This window comes from Cyprinus carpio, chromosome B1, assembly GCF_018340385.1.
Source record: "Cyprinus carpio isolate SPL01 chromosome B1, ASM1834038v1, whole genome shotgun sequence".
Classification (NCBI taxonomy): domain Eukaryota; kingdom Metazoa; phylum Chordata; class Actinopteri; order Cypriniformes; family Cyprinidae; genus Cyprinus; species Cyprinus carpio.
The window spans coordinates 34,641,892-34,657,585 of record NC_056597.1 but is presented as its reverse complement, the minus strand read 5'-3'; the positions used below and the strand labels follow the sequence as shown (position 1 = coordinate 34,657,585).

At 36.8% G+C, this 15,694-nt stretch overlaps 1 protein-coding gene across 1 annotated transcript in view; it reads right to left on the bottom strand.

Moving 5' to 3' along the window:
• LOC109096426 (adhesion G protein-coupled receptor E1-like) overlaps window positions 1-3,880 on the bottom strand; it is a 42,085-nt gene extending 38,205 nt beyond the window's left edge. The window contains exons 1-3 of the mRNA XM_042716072.1: window positions 3,536-3,880; window positions 3,349-3,387; window positions 3,089-3,145 (exon numbers count right to left, since the gene is read on the bottom strand). Coding sequence (XP_042572006.1) covers window positions 3,089-3,145; window positions 3,349-3,387; window positions 3,536-3,554 — 115 coding nt within the window. The 5' untranslated portion in view covers window positions 3,555-3,880. The remainder of the gene's footprint in view (window positions 1-3,088; window positions 3,146-3,348; window positions 3,388-3,535) is intronic.
• Window positions 3,881-15,694: the final 11,814 nt, after the last annotated feature.

Below are 15,694 nucleotides of genomic sequence, written 5' to 3'. Positions count from 1 at the left end.
TTGCCAAGCTACGAAACATGTTACCTGTTCCTGATGCAGAAAAGCTAGTTCATGCGTTCATGACCTCTAGACTGGACTATAGTAATGCACTGCCAGGTGGTTGTCCTGCATCCTCAATAAACAAGCTACAGGTAATCCAAAATGCAGCGGCTAGAGTCCTTACCAGGTCAAGAAAATATGATCATATTACCCCAATTTTACAGTCTCTGCACTGGCTACCTATTAATTTCCGTATTAAAAACACACCTCTTTGGCCAAGCATTCAAATAATGCATCTCATAATTTTGGATAGAGTCCTTAAAATCTAGATTAAAAACACACCTGATTCAAAAATGCTTTTTATTATTGCTTTAATTCTTTAACTGGGTTAAACTAATGAATTTTACTTGGCTGGAACAGCCTCTATTTGTTTCTCTGTTTTGCCACTGTAACTAGGATTTACACAAGCTCCAGTCTGGATCCAGAACACCTGAGAAGAGATGATGCCAACCCCTCTTAGATGACCTCAGATGATGCTAACCCAGAGGACAACCTACAGAACTACCACATTTTGCTCTAAGTTTGATTGCATAATGCTTGTTAATAGTGTTAATCGTCTGTTTGTTTACGTCTTTTATTGATTTTTTCTGAACATTTTCTGCCGTATCACACATAAACTGACAGTCACCACTGATAAGCTACTACTAAATATTGTAGAAACTTAATTTTCTGTAAAGTTGCTTTGCAATGATTTGTATCGTAAAAAGCGCTATACAAATAAACTTGAATTGAAAAACTTGAATTGAATATAATTCTTCTGTAATTAATTTCTGTAATTGCATTTGTAGCTACACTGTTGACCCATCCCTTACACCAGTGAGGGTCACAGCTCTGCACTCCAACCACACACACATCTGATACAGATAATAAGGTTTCATGATCACTAGGAGCTTCCAATCAGGTGTGAGTTGGAGCTGGCTGGAGCTAAACTCTGCAGAGTTTTGGCCCTCCAGGAATTGAATTTGAGACCACTGCCTTAAACTTTTACCCACCATTAATCCTACACATACCACCAAACCAGTCCCTACCCTTAGCCGAATCCCACCTCAACAGCAGCAGAAGTGGTTTGCAAATTACAATACAACATGAACACAACAGTCAAATTGTCTTAAATCTCAGTGAATTCATATTTTTGCCATTTATTCTAGCAAAGCTTGTGTTGCTCTTAAACTTGATGCACTAAAACTTGTGAATTATATATCATCCAAGTAGCCTACATAAAAAAATAAAAAACCTTGCAGTCTCTTTATGTATATAGACCTACTCTAATGAGTTTAGAGACATTTAGAATGGACTGAATGACATTTATTGAGCTGGCCAACCAGTAATGTTAATGCACTCTTGTTATTAATGTTAGAGGAGGGGCCATGCTTAGCAGCTCCAGTGCGTCATTGAGACATGATTTCAGGCCCTCCCAAAAAATAAAAAAAATAAAAATGCTGAACACAAAAGATTGTGAAAAACTGTTTAATTATAACTCCACAATTCAGTACTACATTGTTCACAGTCTTTGTTATGTGTTTTCAGGAATACATTTCTAATGTGTTTATAAACAATTCTCTGAATTGCCTTTATAGGGACTTTAGAGATGAAAGCTGTGATATTAATGTTGTCCACTAGAGGGGCGCATGATAAGGAATTTTTTAAGCCTAATCTTTTTGTTTCACATTTTAGCTTTCAAGTGCCATGATTAGGAAAGTTTATATATATATATGGTCGCCGTGATTTTGCCAAGTAAGACATTTTCCTGGATCAACATTATTGTCCATAAATATATAGACTTAACCAAATCCCTACCCCTAAACCCAAACTGACCCATAATTTATTCCTAAAATCAGTGTGAAATGATAGCTGATTAACAAGAGTGTAGAAGCACCTAACCCTGATCGTAAGCATAAAAAAGGAATTTCCTGAAAAGTTACATCTTTATTCTGATTGGTTGATCGGAATGTTGTTCCAGGAACATGTTGTACTTGGTGAAATCACACTCACCATATATGTGTGTGTGTGTGTATGTATATATATATATATATAAATAAAGGATGATGCATGGCTAGCTGTGCATTAAACAATTTTAATGCACGATGTGGAGGCCAAGAACCACCCAACGTGAAGCGGTTGCCTCTCGGCTGTGGCTGAGTTGTAGTTCTTGTGTTTCTAAGGGCCTGTTTACACCTGGTCATGCGTTTTAGCTGATTGGATATCTATCTGATTTGTTAAAACATTTTCATTTACACTTGGCCATGTACATGTGTCGTCGCAAAACAGATATAAACCTGATCTTCAATTCCTGTGCTATATTTAAATTTTAACGAAGTTCACGTCAACAAAATCAAAAAATAAGCGCTGCATTCTGTTAATTATCAGCTCATTTTTAAGATCAAATCCTGCAATAGGAGAGTGTGCAGTATTATCACTGGAAAGATAAGGGTTGTGTGCATCAGTTAAAGCAGCACATTAATATGGAATGGTGATTTTTTTTTTTTATTCATTCATTCATTCTTTTATTTATGTATTAATTTATTTAATATTTTATAAAGAAGGCTGAATTTACCTGATCAAAAAATACAGTATAGTAGTTTTCTATTAAAGATGTTAAAATTGTATTTATTTCTGTGATCAAAGCTGAATTTTCAGCATTATTGCTCCAGTCCAGTGTCACATTCATTTCAAAATCATTCTAATATGCTTATTTACTGCTTAATTATGATCAGTATTATTTGTGATCAATTATTAATAATGGTTCTTACTATTATTAATACTGAAAACTGTTTTTGCTACCTAATATTTTTGTGGAAACTGTGATGCTTAAACTTTTTTCACGATTATTAGAATAGTATTGAATACAAAGTTAAAGAACAGCATTTGACAGCAGGTGTGCTGTCAATGAGAGTTACGGACAAACCTGACAACGCTGCGCTCCCGTGAACAGTGATAATTAGCGCAGCATGTGAATCAGCAGGATTTGTGATCAGTGCTATTCAGTTCAATTAAAAGCTACAGACATGCATATCCAGACCAAACCCCAGTCAGCAACAGAGTACATTACCTGCTGTAGTCGTCGCCCATGTGACAGATTTGAATGACAAGTTAAGTGTTAAGACATCTGAAAAATATTTATGACCACAAATTAATCAACAACATTCAAAGGCCACAATGAAAGTAGTCCTCTGGTAAAATAAACACACAAATGCACGCTTGTACTTAAAGTTACAGTTAACCCAAAAATGACAATTGTAATGTACTCTTTTATCATGTCGTTTCATACAGGTTTTGTCAGTGTACCGAAACAAAAGCAAAATAACTTACACAGAATAACAGAGATGATAGTCGGTGTTTTTATAAAAGCTGAAACATCAAGAAAAATCAATTAAAAACAACTGAAAATGTTTGGATTGAGTTTGAGCACTACATTCATCATACTGTATGAGCATAGTTTGTGTAATAAAGTTTTTTAGGTCAATGAGAACCTACCTTTAAAGACAAAAAACCTCACCTTTATGAAATGTAGCCATTGTCAGTTTTGAGACACTGGTGTATTTCAGTTATACACAAACCAGTTCAGAGGACAAGTTTCCCTAACAGTTACAAGAAAAGCAAATTAGCTTTGACTCTGACTCTTGAATAACAAAGGTTTGTTTCCTCTTCATTTTAAACCCACATGAAAACAATCCACAGCATTTAGAGTCAAAATTGAGGAGAGTTATTGTCAAAGCATAATGCAATAAAGGATGAAATGATGCTCTTAAAGAAGTGCTTTCCCAGAAATGATCATCATCTTAGAATCACAAACTGTTTCCCAAAAACATCACACCTGAAAACTAGTGCAGATCTACAGGTGAGCTGGAGTAATTCATAAAGATTTATGCATCCATAAAATGTTTAAGGACTTACTGAAAGGTCAAAGCCTAAATTAATCAACTGTAACTACACACAATCACACATCATTACATGTTTGATTTAGAGACACTGATGATCACTGATGATCACTGAGCAGAAGGGTTGATGTGAGGTGATGTAAAGTGATCCTCACCCGACACAAATGACTGTTTTCAGATGTTTACAGAGAAGTTATCAGTCCATCACCCAGATAAGGAAATTTGGCACCATGTCCACCGTTTCCTTCTCAAATTCAAATACGAATACAAATTACATAAGCTCACATTTCCAGATTCTTGGCGGTGTATCTTCAAACTTTCCACAAATTGCCACATGTAATTTAATATCAGATTTTGGCAAATTTTACCCACATTGGCAGCTGCTTTTAATCGATCACTGTTTTTGTTTTTCTCAGCTCAGCGCAACCCTACATGAATAATAACAACATTCTATTCTTACCCTCCTCAGTAAGAGGGACATTTCAAGTCTCATCACATAATAGGGTTTGAAAAGTCATCTTTCCCTTTATTTAATACTTGTAGAGCCTCCTTTTGCTTTAATTACAGCCATTAATCTGTTTGGACATATCTGTACTAGCTTTGCACACCTAGATTGGAGAATATTTGTCCATTATTCCTTGCAGAATTGCTCGACTTCAGTCAAATTCCATGGTGAGTGGCAATGGACTGCTCTCTCTAAGTCCATCCACAGTTTTTCTATAGGATTTAAGTCAGGGCTCTGACTTGGCCACTCGAGGGCATTTACCCCTTTTATCCATAAGCCACTGCATTGTTTTTTTGGCAGTATGTTTAGAATAATTGTTGTGTTGGAAGGTGAATGACCTGCCCATCTACAGCTGTCTAGAAGTCTGGTTGTACTTGGCAGCATTCATTTTCCCTTTAACACTGACCAATTGTTTGCTTGAAAGAGGTGGGCACAGTTAAATTTTATGCTTGGACGGCGTACACATGTAGTGTCATCGTTAACTGCGCCGGAGCACGGAACAGCTAGTATTTTGTGTATACCAAGTTGGTAGCAACATTGCCTGATAGTACTTGCACAGCAAAAAATCCAGAGTGAAATTAACTCTGCTGGGAGTACATGTGAGACCACACTCAAGAGTGTGAAAGTGTTAAAATAGGAGTGTTAAATTAACACTGAATCAGAGTTAAAGTTAATGAGATAATTAAATGATTAATTGAGTGATGATTGACCATTATTGATGAAAACCTGATGTTAACAAGCAGAATCAACAAAGACGAAAATCACTATTTTAATGTCACCGTTATAGTGGCCAATGTTTGCTTTAGTTGGGCTCTTGACCCTTAATATTTTTAAAGTCAGATTTTGTTTGGCTGTTGTAATGGAGTTATAAAACAGACGGGCAAACAAAAAAATATTGGTTTTCCTGAATCACTGAGTTAAACTTTCATTGTTGATTATTGTGGCCAAATGATTCTTCAGCATAGGATTGCTGGCATTTTAAATACAATCTGTGGAATTTCTTAAAAGTTGTTTGTTCAAAAATCTTTCAAAAGAGTCTTTCATTTAGACATGCAAACATCAAGAATCAACCTGTGAACCTCAACGACGGTGACAATCAAAAAAAGCATGTTGCAGGAGACTTGTGTTTGCAGTGCATTCTGGGTGCCACCTATCAAAATTCATCCATGGCTCCCAAGATGCACTGTGGCATGAATAAATTATTACCTGAATTGTCTTAGTAATTTCCTTTATTCTTACTATTCTATTTTTGTTTTCAATGCTACTTTTAGTAGTTTTTTTTCTAATTTTCAGACCTAATGTTTTAGGCTTTATATAAGTTTGGTGATTCAGGTCAAATAATTACGTAAAAACATATGCTAATATCACATTATCATGTTTTTTATTTTTGCTCGTCTCTCTATTACAAACTGAGTTATAACAGCCATACCAAATCTAATTTTAAAAACATAAGGGTCAAGAACCCCAACTAAAGCAAACACTGACCACTATAACGGTGACATAAAAAATTCAGATTTTTGTCTTTGTTGATTCTGCTTGTTAACATCAGGTTTCTTCAATAATGGTCGATCATCACTCAGTTAATAACTTAATTATCTCATTAACTTTAACTCCGCTTCAGTGTTAATTTAACACTCCTATTTTAAAGGGTTAGTTCACCCAAATATTAAAATTATGTCATTAATGACTCACCCTCATGTCGTTCCAAACCCGTAAGGCCTCCGTTCATCTTCGGAACACAGTTTAAGATATTTTAGATTTAGTCCGAGAGCTTTCAGTCCCTCCATTGTGAATGTATGTACAGTATACTGTCCACGTCCAGAAAGGTAATAAAAACATCATCAAAGTAGTCCATGTGACATCAGAGGGTCCGTTAGAATTTTTTGAAGCATCGAAAATACATTTTGGTCCAAAAATAGCAAAAACTACGACTTTATTCAGCGTTCTCTTCTCTTCCGTGTCTGTTATGAGCGCGTTCACAATACTTCAGTTTAGTTATATCTGGTTCGCGAACGAATCACTCGTTGTAAACCGGATCTTCTTGAACCAGTTCACCAAATCGAACTGAATCGTTTGAAACGGTTCGCGTCTCCAATAAGCATTAATCCACAAATGACTTAAGCTGTTAACTTTTTTAATGTGGCTGACACTCCCTCTGAGTCAAAATAAACCAATATCCCGGAGTAATTCATTTACTCAAACAGTACACTGACTGAACTGCTGTGAAGAGAGAACTGAAGATGCCGAGCCAGATAACGAACGAAACATTGACTCGTTCTCGAGTCAAGAACCGTTTCTGTCGGACGCGTCCGATTCGAGAACCGAGGAGCTGATGATACTGCGCATGCGTGATTCAGACTGACACACAGCGCGTCTGAACCGAACTGGTTCTTTTGATGATTGATTCTGAACTGATTACTAATGTTATGAGCGCGGGTAAAACGAAGGCTTGAATCAAGGGCAGTCATCGCCAATGAAGTCATTACGTTGAGCGCAAAAGAACTGGTGAACCGTTTTTCTTCTTCAACCAGTTTATTGAATCGAACTGTCTGAAAGAACCGGTTCGCGGAAAAGAACAGAACTTCCCATCACTACTAGTGATCCGAAAACCTATGCAACCGGTTCTTGACTCGAGAACGAGTCAATGTTTCGTTCGTTATCTGGCTCGGCATCTCAGTTCTCTCTTCACAGCAGTTCAGTCAGTGTACTGTAATTGAGTAAATGAATTACTCCGGGATATTGGTTTATTTTGACTCAGAGGGAGTGTCAGCCACATTAAAAAAGTTAACAGCTTAAGTCATTTATGGATTAATGCTTATTGGAGACGCGAACCGTTTCAAACGATTCAGTTCGATTTGGTGAACTGGTTCAAGAAGATCCGGTTACAACGAGTGATTCGTTCGCGAACCGGATATCACTAAACTGCAGTATTGTGAACGAGCTCATAACAGACACGGAAGAGAAGAGAACGCTGAATAAAGTCGTAGTTTTTGCTATTTTTGGAACAAAATGTATTTTCGATGCTTCAAAAAATTCTAACGGACCCTCTGATGTCACATGGACTTCTTTGATGATGTTTTTATTACCTTTCTGGACGTGGACAGTATACCGTACATACATTCTCAATGGAGGGACTGAAAGCTCTCGGACTAAATCTAAAATATCTTAAACTGTGTTCCGAAGATGAACGGAGGTCTTACGGGTTTGGAACGACATGAGGGTGAGTCATTAATGACATAATTTTAATATTTGGGTGAACTAACCCTTTAACACTTTCAAACTCTTGAGTGTGGTCTCACATGTACTCCCAGCAGAGTTGATTTCACTCTGGATTTTTTGCTGTGTGTTTTTCTACAGTACCGTTCAGTAAGTACCAAAGTACAAACTATAGTTTGCGAGTAAAGCTACAAATTCTTTCATTGATGTCAGCTGCCTCCATAATAATTATCTGATACATAAGTGAAAATCACTGCATGGCATAAATTATAAATTAATTTTAATGGTTAAAAAAGTAGTGCTTTAAAATAGTGTTTGTAGTATATAAACATTAACAAATCATTATTATTGATTATTGTCCAGCAGTTATCTGATTTCTAAGCCAATTAAAAGCAAGAAATTAGAGAAAAAATAAAGTTGCCTATACACTACCAGACAAAAGTTTTTAAACAGTAAAATTGTTAATGTTTTAACAATTCGGTTCGCCAAGCCTGCATTTATTTGATCCATAGTACAGCAAAACAGTTAAATTTTGAAATATTCTAGTATTTAATAAATAAAAAAACTTTTTCTATTTGAATATATTTAAAATGTAATTTATTGTGATTTCAAAGCTAAATTTTTAGCATCATTAATCCAGTCACAATAGTGTTGATACATGTATTCTGATTTGCTGCCCAAAAAACATTTATTATTATGATGATGATGTTGGAAACATCTAAGTAGAATTTTTTCACATTTCTTTGATGAATAGAAAGTTCAGAAAAACAGCATTTAATATCTGAAATATTTTTTGTAACATTATAAATGTCTTTATCGTCACTTTAAAAATAATCGGAAATATCCTTGCTAAATAAAAATATTAATTTCTATAACTTATTTTCAGAAAAATAAAAATATAATGACTCTAAGCTTTTGAATGGTATAGTGTATTGTTACAAAAGCTTTTTATTTCACATAAATGCTGATCTTTGGATCTTTCTATTCATCAAAGAATCATGAAAAAAAATTACTCAACTGTTTTAAATATTATTAATAATAATAATAATTAAAAAAGGTTTCTTGAGCAGAATATCAGCATATTTGTATCCTTAAATATATATATATATATATGTGATTTCTGAAGGATCATTCAAATTTAGCTTTGATCACAGCAATCAATTACATTTTAAAATATATTCAAATAGAAAGAATTTATTTTAAATGGTAAAAATATTTCACAACATTACTACTTTTGCTGTACTTTGGATCAAATAAATGCAGGCTTGGTGAGCAGAAGAGACTTCTTTATAAAATATTAAAAATCTTACTGTTCAAAAACTGTTACTCTTTTCAATACCAACTTGTACCTATTTATTGGTTCTCATGACATCCTTATTATAGACACTAATGCCTTCTCTCCAGGTTACCTTCATCACGTCAGGTCCAGCAGAAGTCAAGTCAAGTCACCTTTATTTATATAGCACTTTTAACAATACAGACTGTGTCAAAGATGGCCATCTAGGAGACAAGGTCTTCACTGGGGATCTTTCTCTGGGGCTCATCTAATTGTCTTGGTCTCCACTAATATTCAGGGCTGTTGAGGTCATCTCTAGGTCCTGATCCACCATCTGGGGTGGATACTTACTGGATCCGGGTGACTGCAGGGACAATCTGAACTGTATACAGACTGGATCTGGTGGTTATGGTGACCTCGGAATAAGAAAGAAACAGACTAATATTAGCGTAGATGCCATTCTTTTAATGATGTAACAAGTACATTGGGTGTTATGGGAAGTGTTCCCGATTCCAGTTGGCTTAATTAATGCAGCCTTACAATCCTTTACGGATTTGAATATTAGAAATGTGTTAGTGTGGTAAGTGTAAGCCAAGTTAAAAAAGATGGGTCTTTAATCTAGATTTAAACTGACAAAATGTGTCTGCCTCCCGAACAATGTGAAGTAGATTATTCTAGAGTTTGGGCACTAAACAGGAAAAGGATCTGCCACCCGCAGTTGATATTGATATTCTAGGCATATCCAATTGCCAGAGTTTTGAGAACACATCGGACATGGAGGACTATAATGCAATAAGAGCTTGTTCAAATACTGAAGTGCTAAACCATTTAGGGCTTTATAAGTAATTAGCAAGATTTTTAAATCTATACGATGATTTAAGAAACCTAGGAGTTGTGATGGATCATCAGTTAAGCTTCACAGACCATATTGCTACAACGACCTGGTCCTGCAGATTTGCCTTATACAACATTAGGAAGATTAGACCCTTCCTGTCAGAGCAGCCACCCAACTTCTTGTCCAAGCTCTTGTCTCTCCAGATTGGACTATTGTAATGCTTTCCTGGCGGGCCTTCCTGCATGTACTATCAAGCCTCTACAGCTTATCCAGAATGCAGCAGCAAGGGTTGTCTTCAATGAGCCAAAAACAGCTCATTTCCAGTCTCCTCATCAGGTTACACTGGCTAACAGTAGCCGCTTGCATCAAATTCAAGGTACTGATGCTTGCCTACAAGACGACCACTGGCACGGTGCCAACATACCTAAGCTCATTAGTTCAATCTTATGCGCCCTCCAGAAGTTTGCGCTCTGAAAGTGAACGACGCCTTGTGGTGCCATCCCAAAGAGGTTCAAAATCACTCTCACAGACTTTTTCCTGGACTGCGCCCGGCTGGTGGAATGACCTCCCATTCTCAATTCGAACATCCGAGTCTTTACTCATTTTCAAAAAACATCTAAAGACTCATCTTTTTCGCCTGCACTTAACCAACTAATACTAGTACTTACCTTTTATTTTTCTTGTCTATCATATTCAAATAAAAAAAAAAAAACCCTGGCTACGTGCTCTGTACTAGACTATCTGAGACTTGTTATAGCACTTGTATACCGTTGTTGTTCTCTCGTTTATCTGATTGTTTCTACTGTTCTCATTTGTAAGTCGCTTTGGATAAAAGCGTCTGCTAAATGATTAAATGTAAATGTAAATACGATGTTTAATAGGGAGCCAGTGCAGTGTTGACAGAACTGGGCAAATATGGCCATACTTCCTGGTTCTTGTAAGAACTCTAGCTGCTGCATTTTTGACCAACTGGAGTTTTTTTATTAAGCGTGCAGAACAACCAACCAATAAAGCATTACAATAATCTAACCTTGAGGTCATGAGCACATGAATTAACATTGCCGCATTTGACATTGAGAGCATAGGTCATAATTTAGATATATTTTTTTGGAGTGGAAAAATGCAGTTTTACAAATGCTAGAAACGTGGCTTTCAAAGGAAAGATTGCTATCAAATAGCACACCTAGGTTCCTAATTGATGATGAAGAATCGACAGAGCAGCTATTAAGTGTTAGACAGTGTTCTAGGTTATTACATGTGGAGGTTTTAGGTCTGATAATTAACACCTCTGTTTTTTCAGAATTTAGCAGTAAGAAATTACTTACCCAGTTTTTCATATCCACTATGCATACCGTTTTTCAAATTGGTATGTTTCGCAAAGAAACATAGAGCTGAGTATCAGCAGCATATCAGTGCAAGCTATAACAACATGTTTCCTGATGATATCTCCCAAGAGTAACATGCAAAGCATGAAAGTAACGGCCCTAATATTGAGCCTTGATGTACTCCATACTGCACTTGTGATCTATGTGATACTACTTCATTCACTGCCACGAATTCATGGCGGTCAGATAAGTATGATTTGAACCATGCTAATGCACTTCCACTAATGCCAACAAAGTTTTCTAGTCTAATCAAAGGAATGTTGTGGTCGATAGTGTTGAATGCAACCCTAAGATCCAGCAGCACTAATAGAAAGATACAACCACGATCAGATGATAAGAGCAGGTCATTTGTAACTCTAAGGAGAGCAGTCTCAGTACTATGATGCAGTCTAAATCCTGACATCAAATCCTCACAGATACCATTTTTTTTCTCTAAGAAGGAATATAATTGTGAGGATACTATCTTTTCTAGTATCTTTGACAGAAAAGGAAGATTTAAAGATCGGTCTGTAATTAAGTAGTTCTTCTCTATCAAACATCGTATAGATTTTAAAATCTTGCTTATTACTTATAAAGCCCTGAATGGTTTAGCACCTCAGTATTTGAACGAGCTCTTGTTACATTAAGTCCTACATGTCCGCTGCATTCTCAAAACTCAGGCAATTTGATAATACCTAGAATATCAAAATCAACTGTGGGTGGCAGATCCTTTTCCTATTTAGCGCCTAAACTCTGGAATAGCCTACCTAACATTGTTCGGGAGGCAGACACACTCTTGCAGTTTAAATCTAGATTAAAGACCCATCTCTTTAACCTGGCTTACACATAACACACTAATACGCTTCTAATATCCAAATCCATTATAGGGATTTTTAGGCTGCATTAATTAGGTAAACCGGAACCGGGAACACTTCCCATAACTCCAGATGTACTTGCTACATCGTTAGAAGAATGGCATCTACGCTAATATTAGTCTGTTTCTCTCTTATTCCGAGGTCACCGTTGCCTCCAGATCCAGTCTGTATCCAGATCAGATGGTCACTGCAGTCACCCGGATCAAGTATGTATCCAGCCCAGATGGTGGATCAGCACCTAGAAAGGACCTCTACAGCCCTGAAAGACAGCGGAGACCAGGACAACTAGATGAGCCCCAGATCCCCTGTAAAGACCTTGTCTCAGAGGACCACCGTGACAAGACCACAGGAAACAGATGATTCTTCTGCACAATCTGACTTTGCTGCAGCCTGGAATTGAACTGCTGGTTTCATCTTGTCAGAGGAGAACTGGCCCCCCCGACTGAACCTGGTTTCTCTTTTCTCCATTCTGTCACCAATGGAGTTTTGGTTCCTTGCCGCTGTCGCCTCTGGCTTGCTTAGCTGGGGACACTTCATTTACAGCGATTTCGTTGACTTGATTGCAAATGATTGCACAGATACTATTTAAACTGAACTGAGATGATTTGAATTCAATTATGAACTGCCTTTAACTGCCTTTAACTGTCATTTTGCATTATTGACACTGTTTTCCTAATTAATGTTGTTCAGTTGCTTTGACACATTCTTTTTTGTTTAAAGCGCTATATAAATAAAGGTGACTTGACTTGACTTTGGGGTAAAGTTAGGGTAAAGTTGTGTTTTTTTGATGAAAGGCCTTAGAAACAGCTAGTTTGAAGGTTTTGGGGACATATCTTTGGGGACAATGACAAATTTATAATAGTGAGAAGAGGATCTATTAAATCTGGAAGCACCTCTTTTAGGAGCTTAGATGGAATAGGATCTAAGATTCATGTTGTTGGTTTAGATTATTTAACAAGTTTATACAATTATTCCTCTCTTACAGTAGAGAATGAGTGGAACAGTTCCTCAGGGGATCTATAGCGCACTATCTGATATGATGCTGTAGCTGATGACTGCATGGATACAATTTTATCTCTAATAGTATCAATCTTTAAATTAAAGTAGTTCATAACATCTTTATTGGTGTGGTGTTGGGAAATGTCAACACCTGTTGATGCTTTTATTTTTCATTAATTTAGCCACTGTAAATAAATAAATACCTGGGGTTATGTTTGTTTTCTTCTAAAAGAGATGAAACATAATCGGATCTAGCAGTTTTAATGCTTTTCTGTAGGATAGGATACTTTCCTGCCATGCATTACAAAATACCTCTAGTTTTGTTTTCCTCCAGCTGCGCTCCATTTTCCGGGCTGCTCTCTCTAGGGTGTGAGTGTGCTTATTACACCACGGTGTTAGACTGATTTCCTTAATCTTCCTTAAGTGTAAAGGAGCAACCATATCTTAAATGCTAGAAAAGTGAGAGTCCATAGTTTCTGTCACATCAAGTTGTTCTGAGCTATTGGATATGCTGACGAATTGAGATAGATCAGGAAGATTACTTACAAAGCAGTCTTTTGTGGTAGAAGTGATGGTTCTACCATATGTGTAACAAGGATTAGAATTTGCAGTTTTAGCTATATGAAATTTGCACAAGACTAGATAATGATCTGAGATATCATCGCTTGGCTGCATAACTTCAACACCATTAAACATCAATTTCATGTGACATTAAATGTGTATTAAATGTAGAATATGATTTTGACAATGAGTAGGTCCTGACACATGTTGTCTAACCCTAATAGTGTTCAGATACTCAGAAAATCAGCTAATTCTTTACTGAAGTCTGTATGGTGCCCTGGCGGCCTGTATAAAGCAGCCAGTGCAAACATTATAGGGGATTTATTATTAACACTTGTTTCTCTGGATAATGTAATAGAAAGCACCATTACTTCAAATGAGTTATACTTGAAGCCTGCCCTCTGAGAAATATTGAAAATATTGTTATAAATTGTAACAACACCTCCCCCTTTACTTTTTGTACGTGGTTTATGTTTATAACAGTAATCTTGGGGGGTAGATTCATTTAAAATTATGTAATCATCGGGTTTTGGCCAGGTTTCTGTCAAACAGAGCATATCTAGGTTATGATCAGTAATCATATCATTGTACTTTCATAGAAAGGGACCTGATATTCAATAAGCCGAGCTTTATCATTTGTTTCTCTGTATTATATACATTTTTTTTATTTGTTGAACATCAATTAAATTGTTACTCTTAAATTGGCTTGGACGTTTTTTATATTTTCTAGTTCAGGGATCAGACACAGTCTCTGTAGTGTGATATCTAGGTAAAAGGGTCTCTTTGTGCTGAGAATGAACTGATTTCTGTGACATAAGGCAGCTAGCAGACAGTCGGTTTAGCCAGTCTGTCTGCTTCCTGACCTGGGCCCCAGTTAGTCAAGTACAAACTCTAAGACTATGTGCCATATTTCTAGAGAGAAGAGCGGCACCACCCCAGGAGGGATGAAAACCACCTCTTTTCAACAGGTCAGGTCTGCCCCAAACAGATGTCCAATTATCTATAATACTGTATGTTATTCTGCTGGCATCACTTCCAGCCATTGAGTGACGACAGTCTGCTATGCATCACGTCGCCATGGTAAGCAGGGAGGGGACCAGAGCATATTACAGTGTCTGACATCATACTTGCAAGTTCACACACCTCTTTTATGTTATTTTTAGTAATCTCTGACTGGCAAAGTCGAACATCATTGCTGACGGGAATAACTATCTTACTGAATTTAAATTTTTCATTAGCCAGCACTTTTAAATTTGCCAAGATGTCAGGCGATCTGGATCCCAGTAAACATTGGACTATGGTGGCCGGTGTCTCTATGTTCACATTCCGTATGATAGAATCACCAATAACTAGAGCACTTTGATCAGGTTTCTCAGTGGGTGCGTCACTGAGTGGGGAGAACCTGTTTAATGTTCTGATCGGATTGGTGGAACGGCTCACAGTCACCCAGTCGCCCTGCTGCGGAGGCTCTGTAACCAGAACCGAACAATGTACAGGACTCCTTGAGCTAGTCGCATCCAAAGCCGTATCTACAGCCCTCACATTCATACTTTCCTCAATTAAAGTTTGGATGTGTGTTTATAGTTCTAAAATCTTCTCTGTCATCCTAACTATTTCTCTGCATTTATCACATGTGAATCCCTTTGCAGACAGAGAGATAAACTATACATGTGGCAAGCACTGCAAACAACAATAGCAGGAGAAGAAGATATTACTCACCATGATTGATGAATCATTCTGACTTCCCACTGTTGTTTGGTGAACTTGTGAAAAACAGAGCGAGTGAGAAAAGGCACGAAGCGAGAGGAAAAAGAGAACGGTAATAGACGTGAATAGAAATGTGAATGACAGGCTAACTGGCTAACGAATGCTGCTCTCGTGGTTTACAATTAAAAACTACAGTAACTATCAAATTAGTCAGATTAGTTTAATAGATAATATCGGATATATGGTGGGAATTAAGTTATATTTGATCGCTTTAAACAAAAGAGAGTGACTATGAGATTCAACAGAAAAGTGCAGCTACACAGAGCTACAATCAAGTGAAGTACAATCATAAGTTAGCAGATGCATATGTTCAATAAAGAGATGATCAAACATTAAACAGCATATAAACCAGACCTGCCTAATGTTACTGAATTAAATG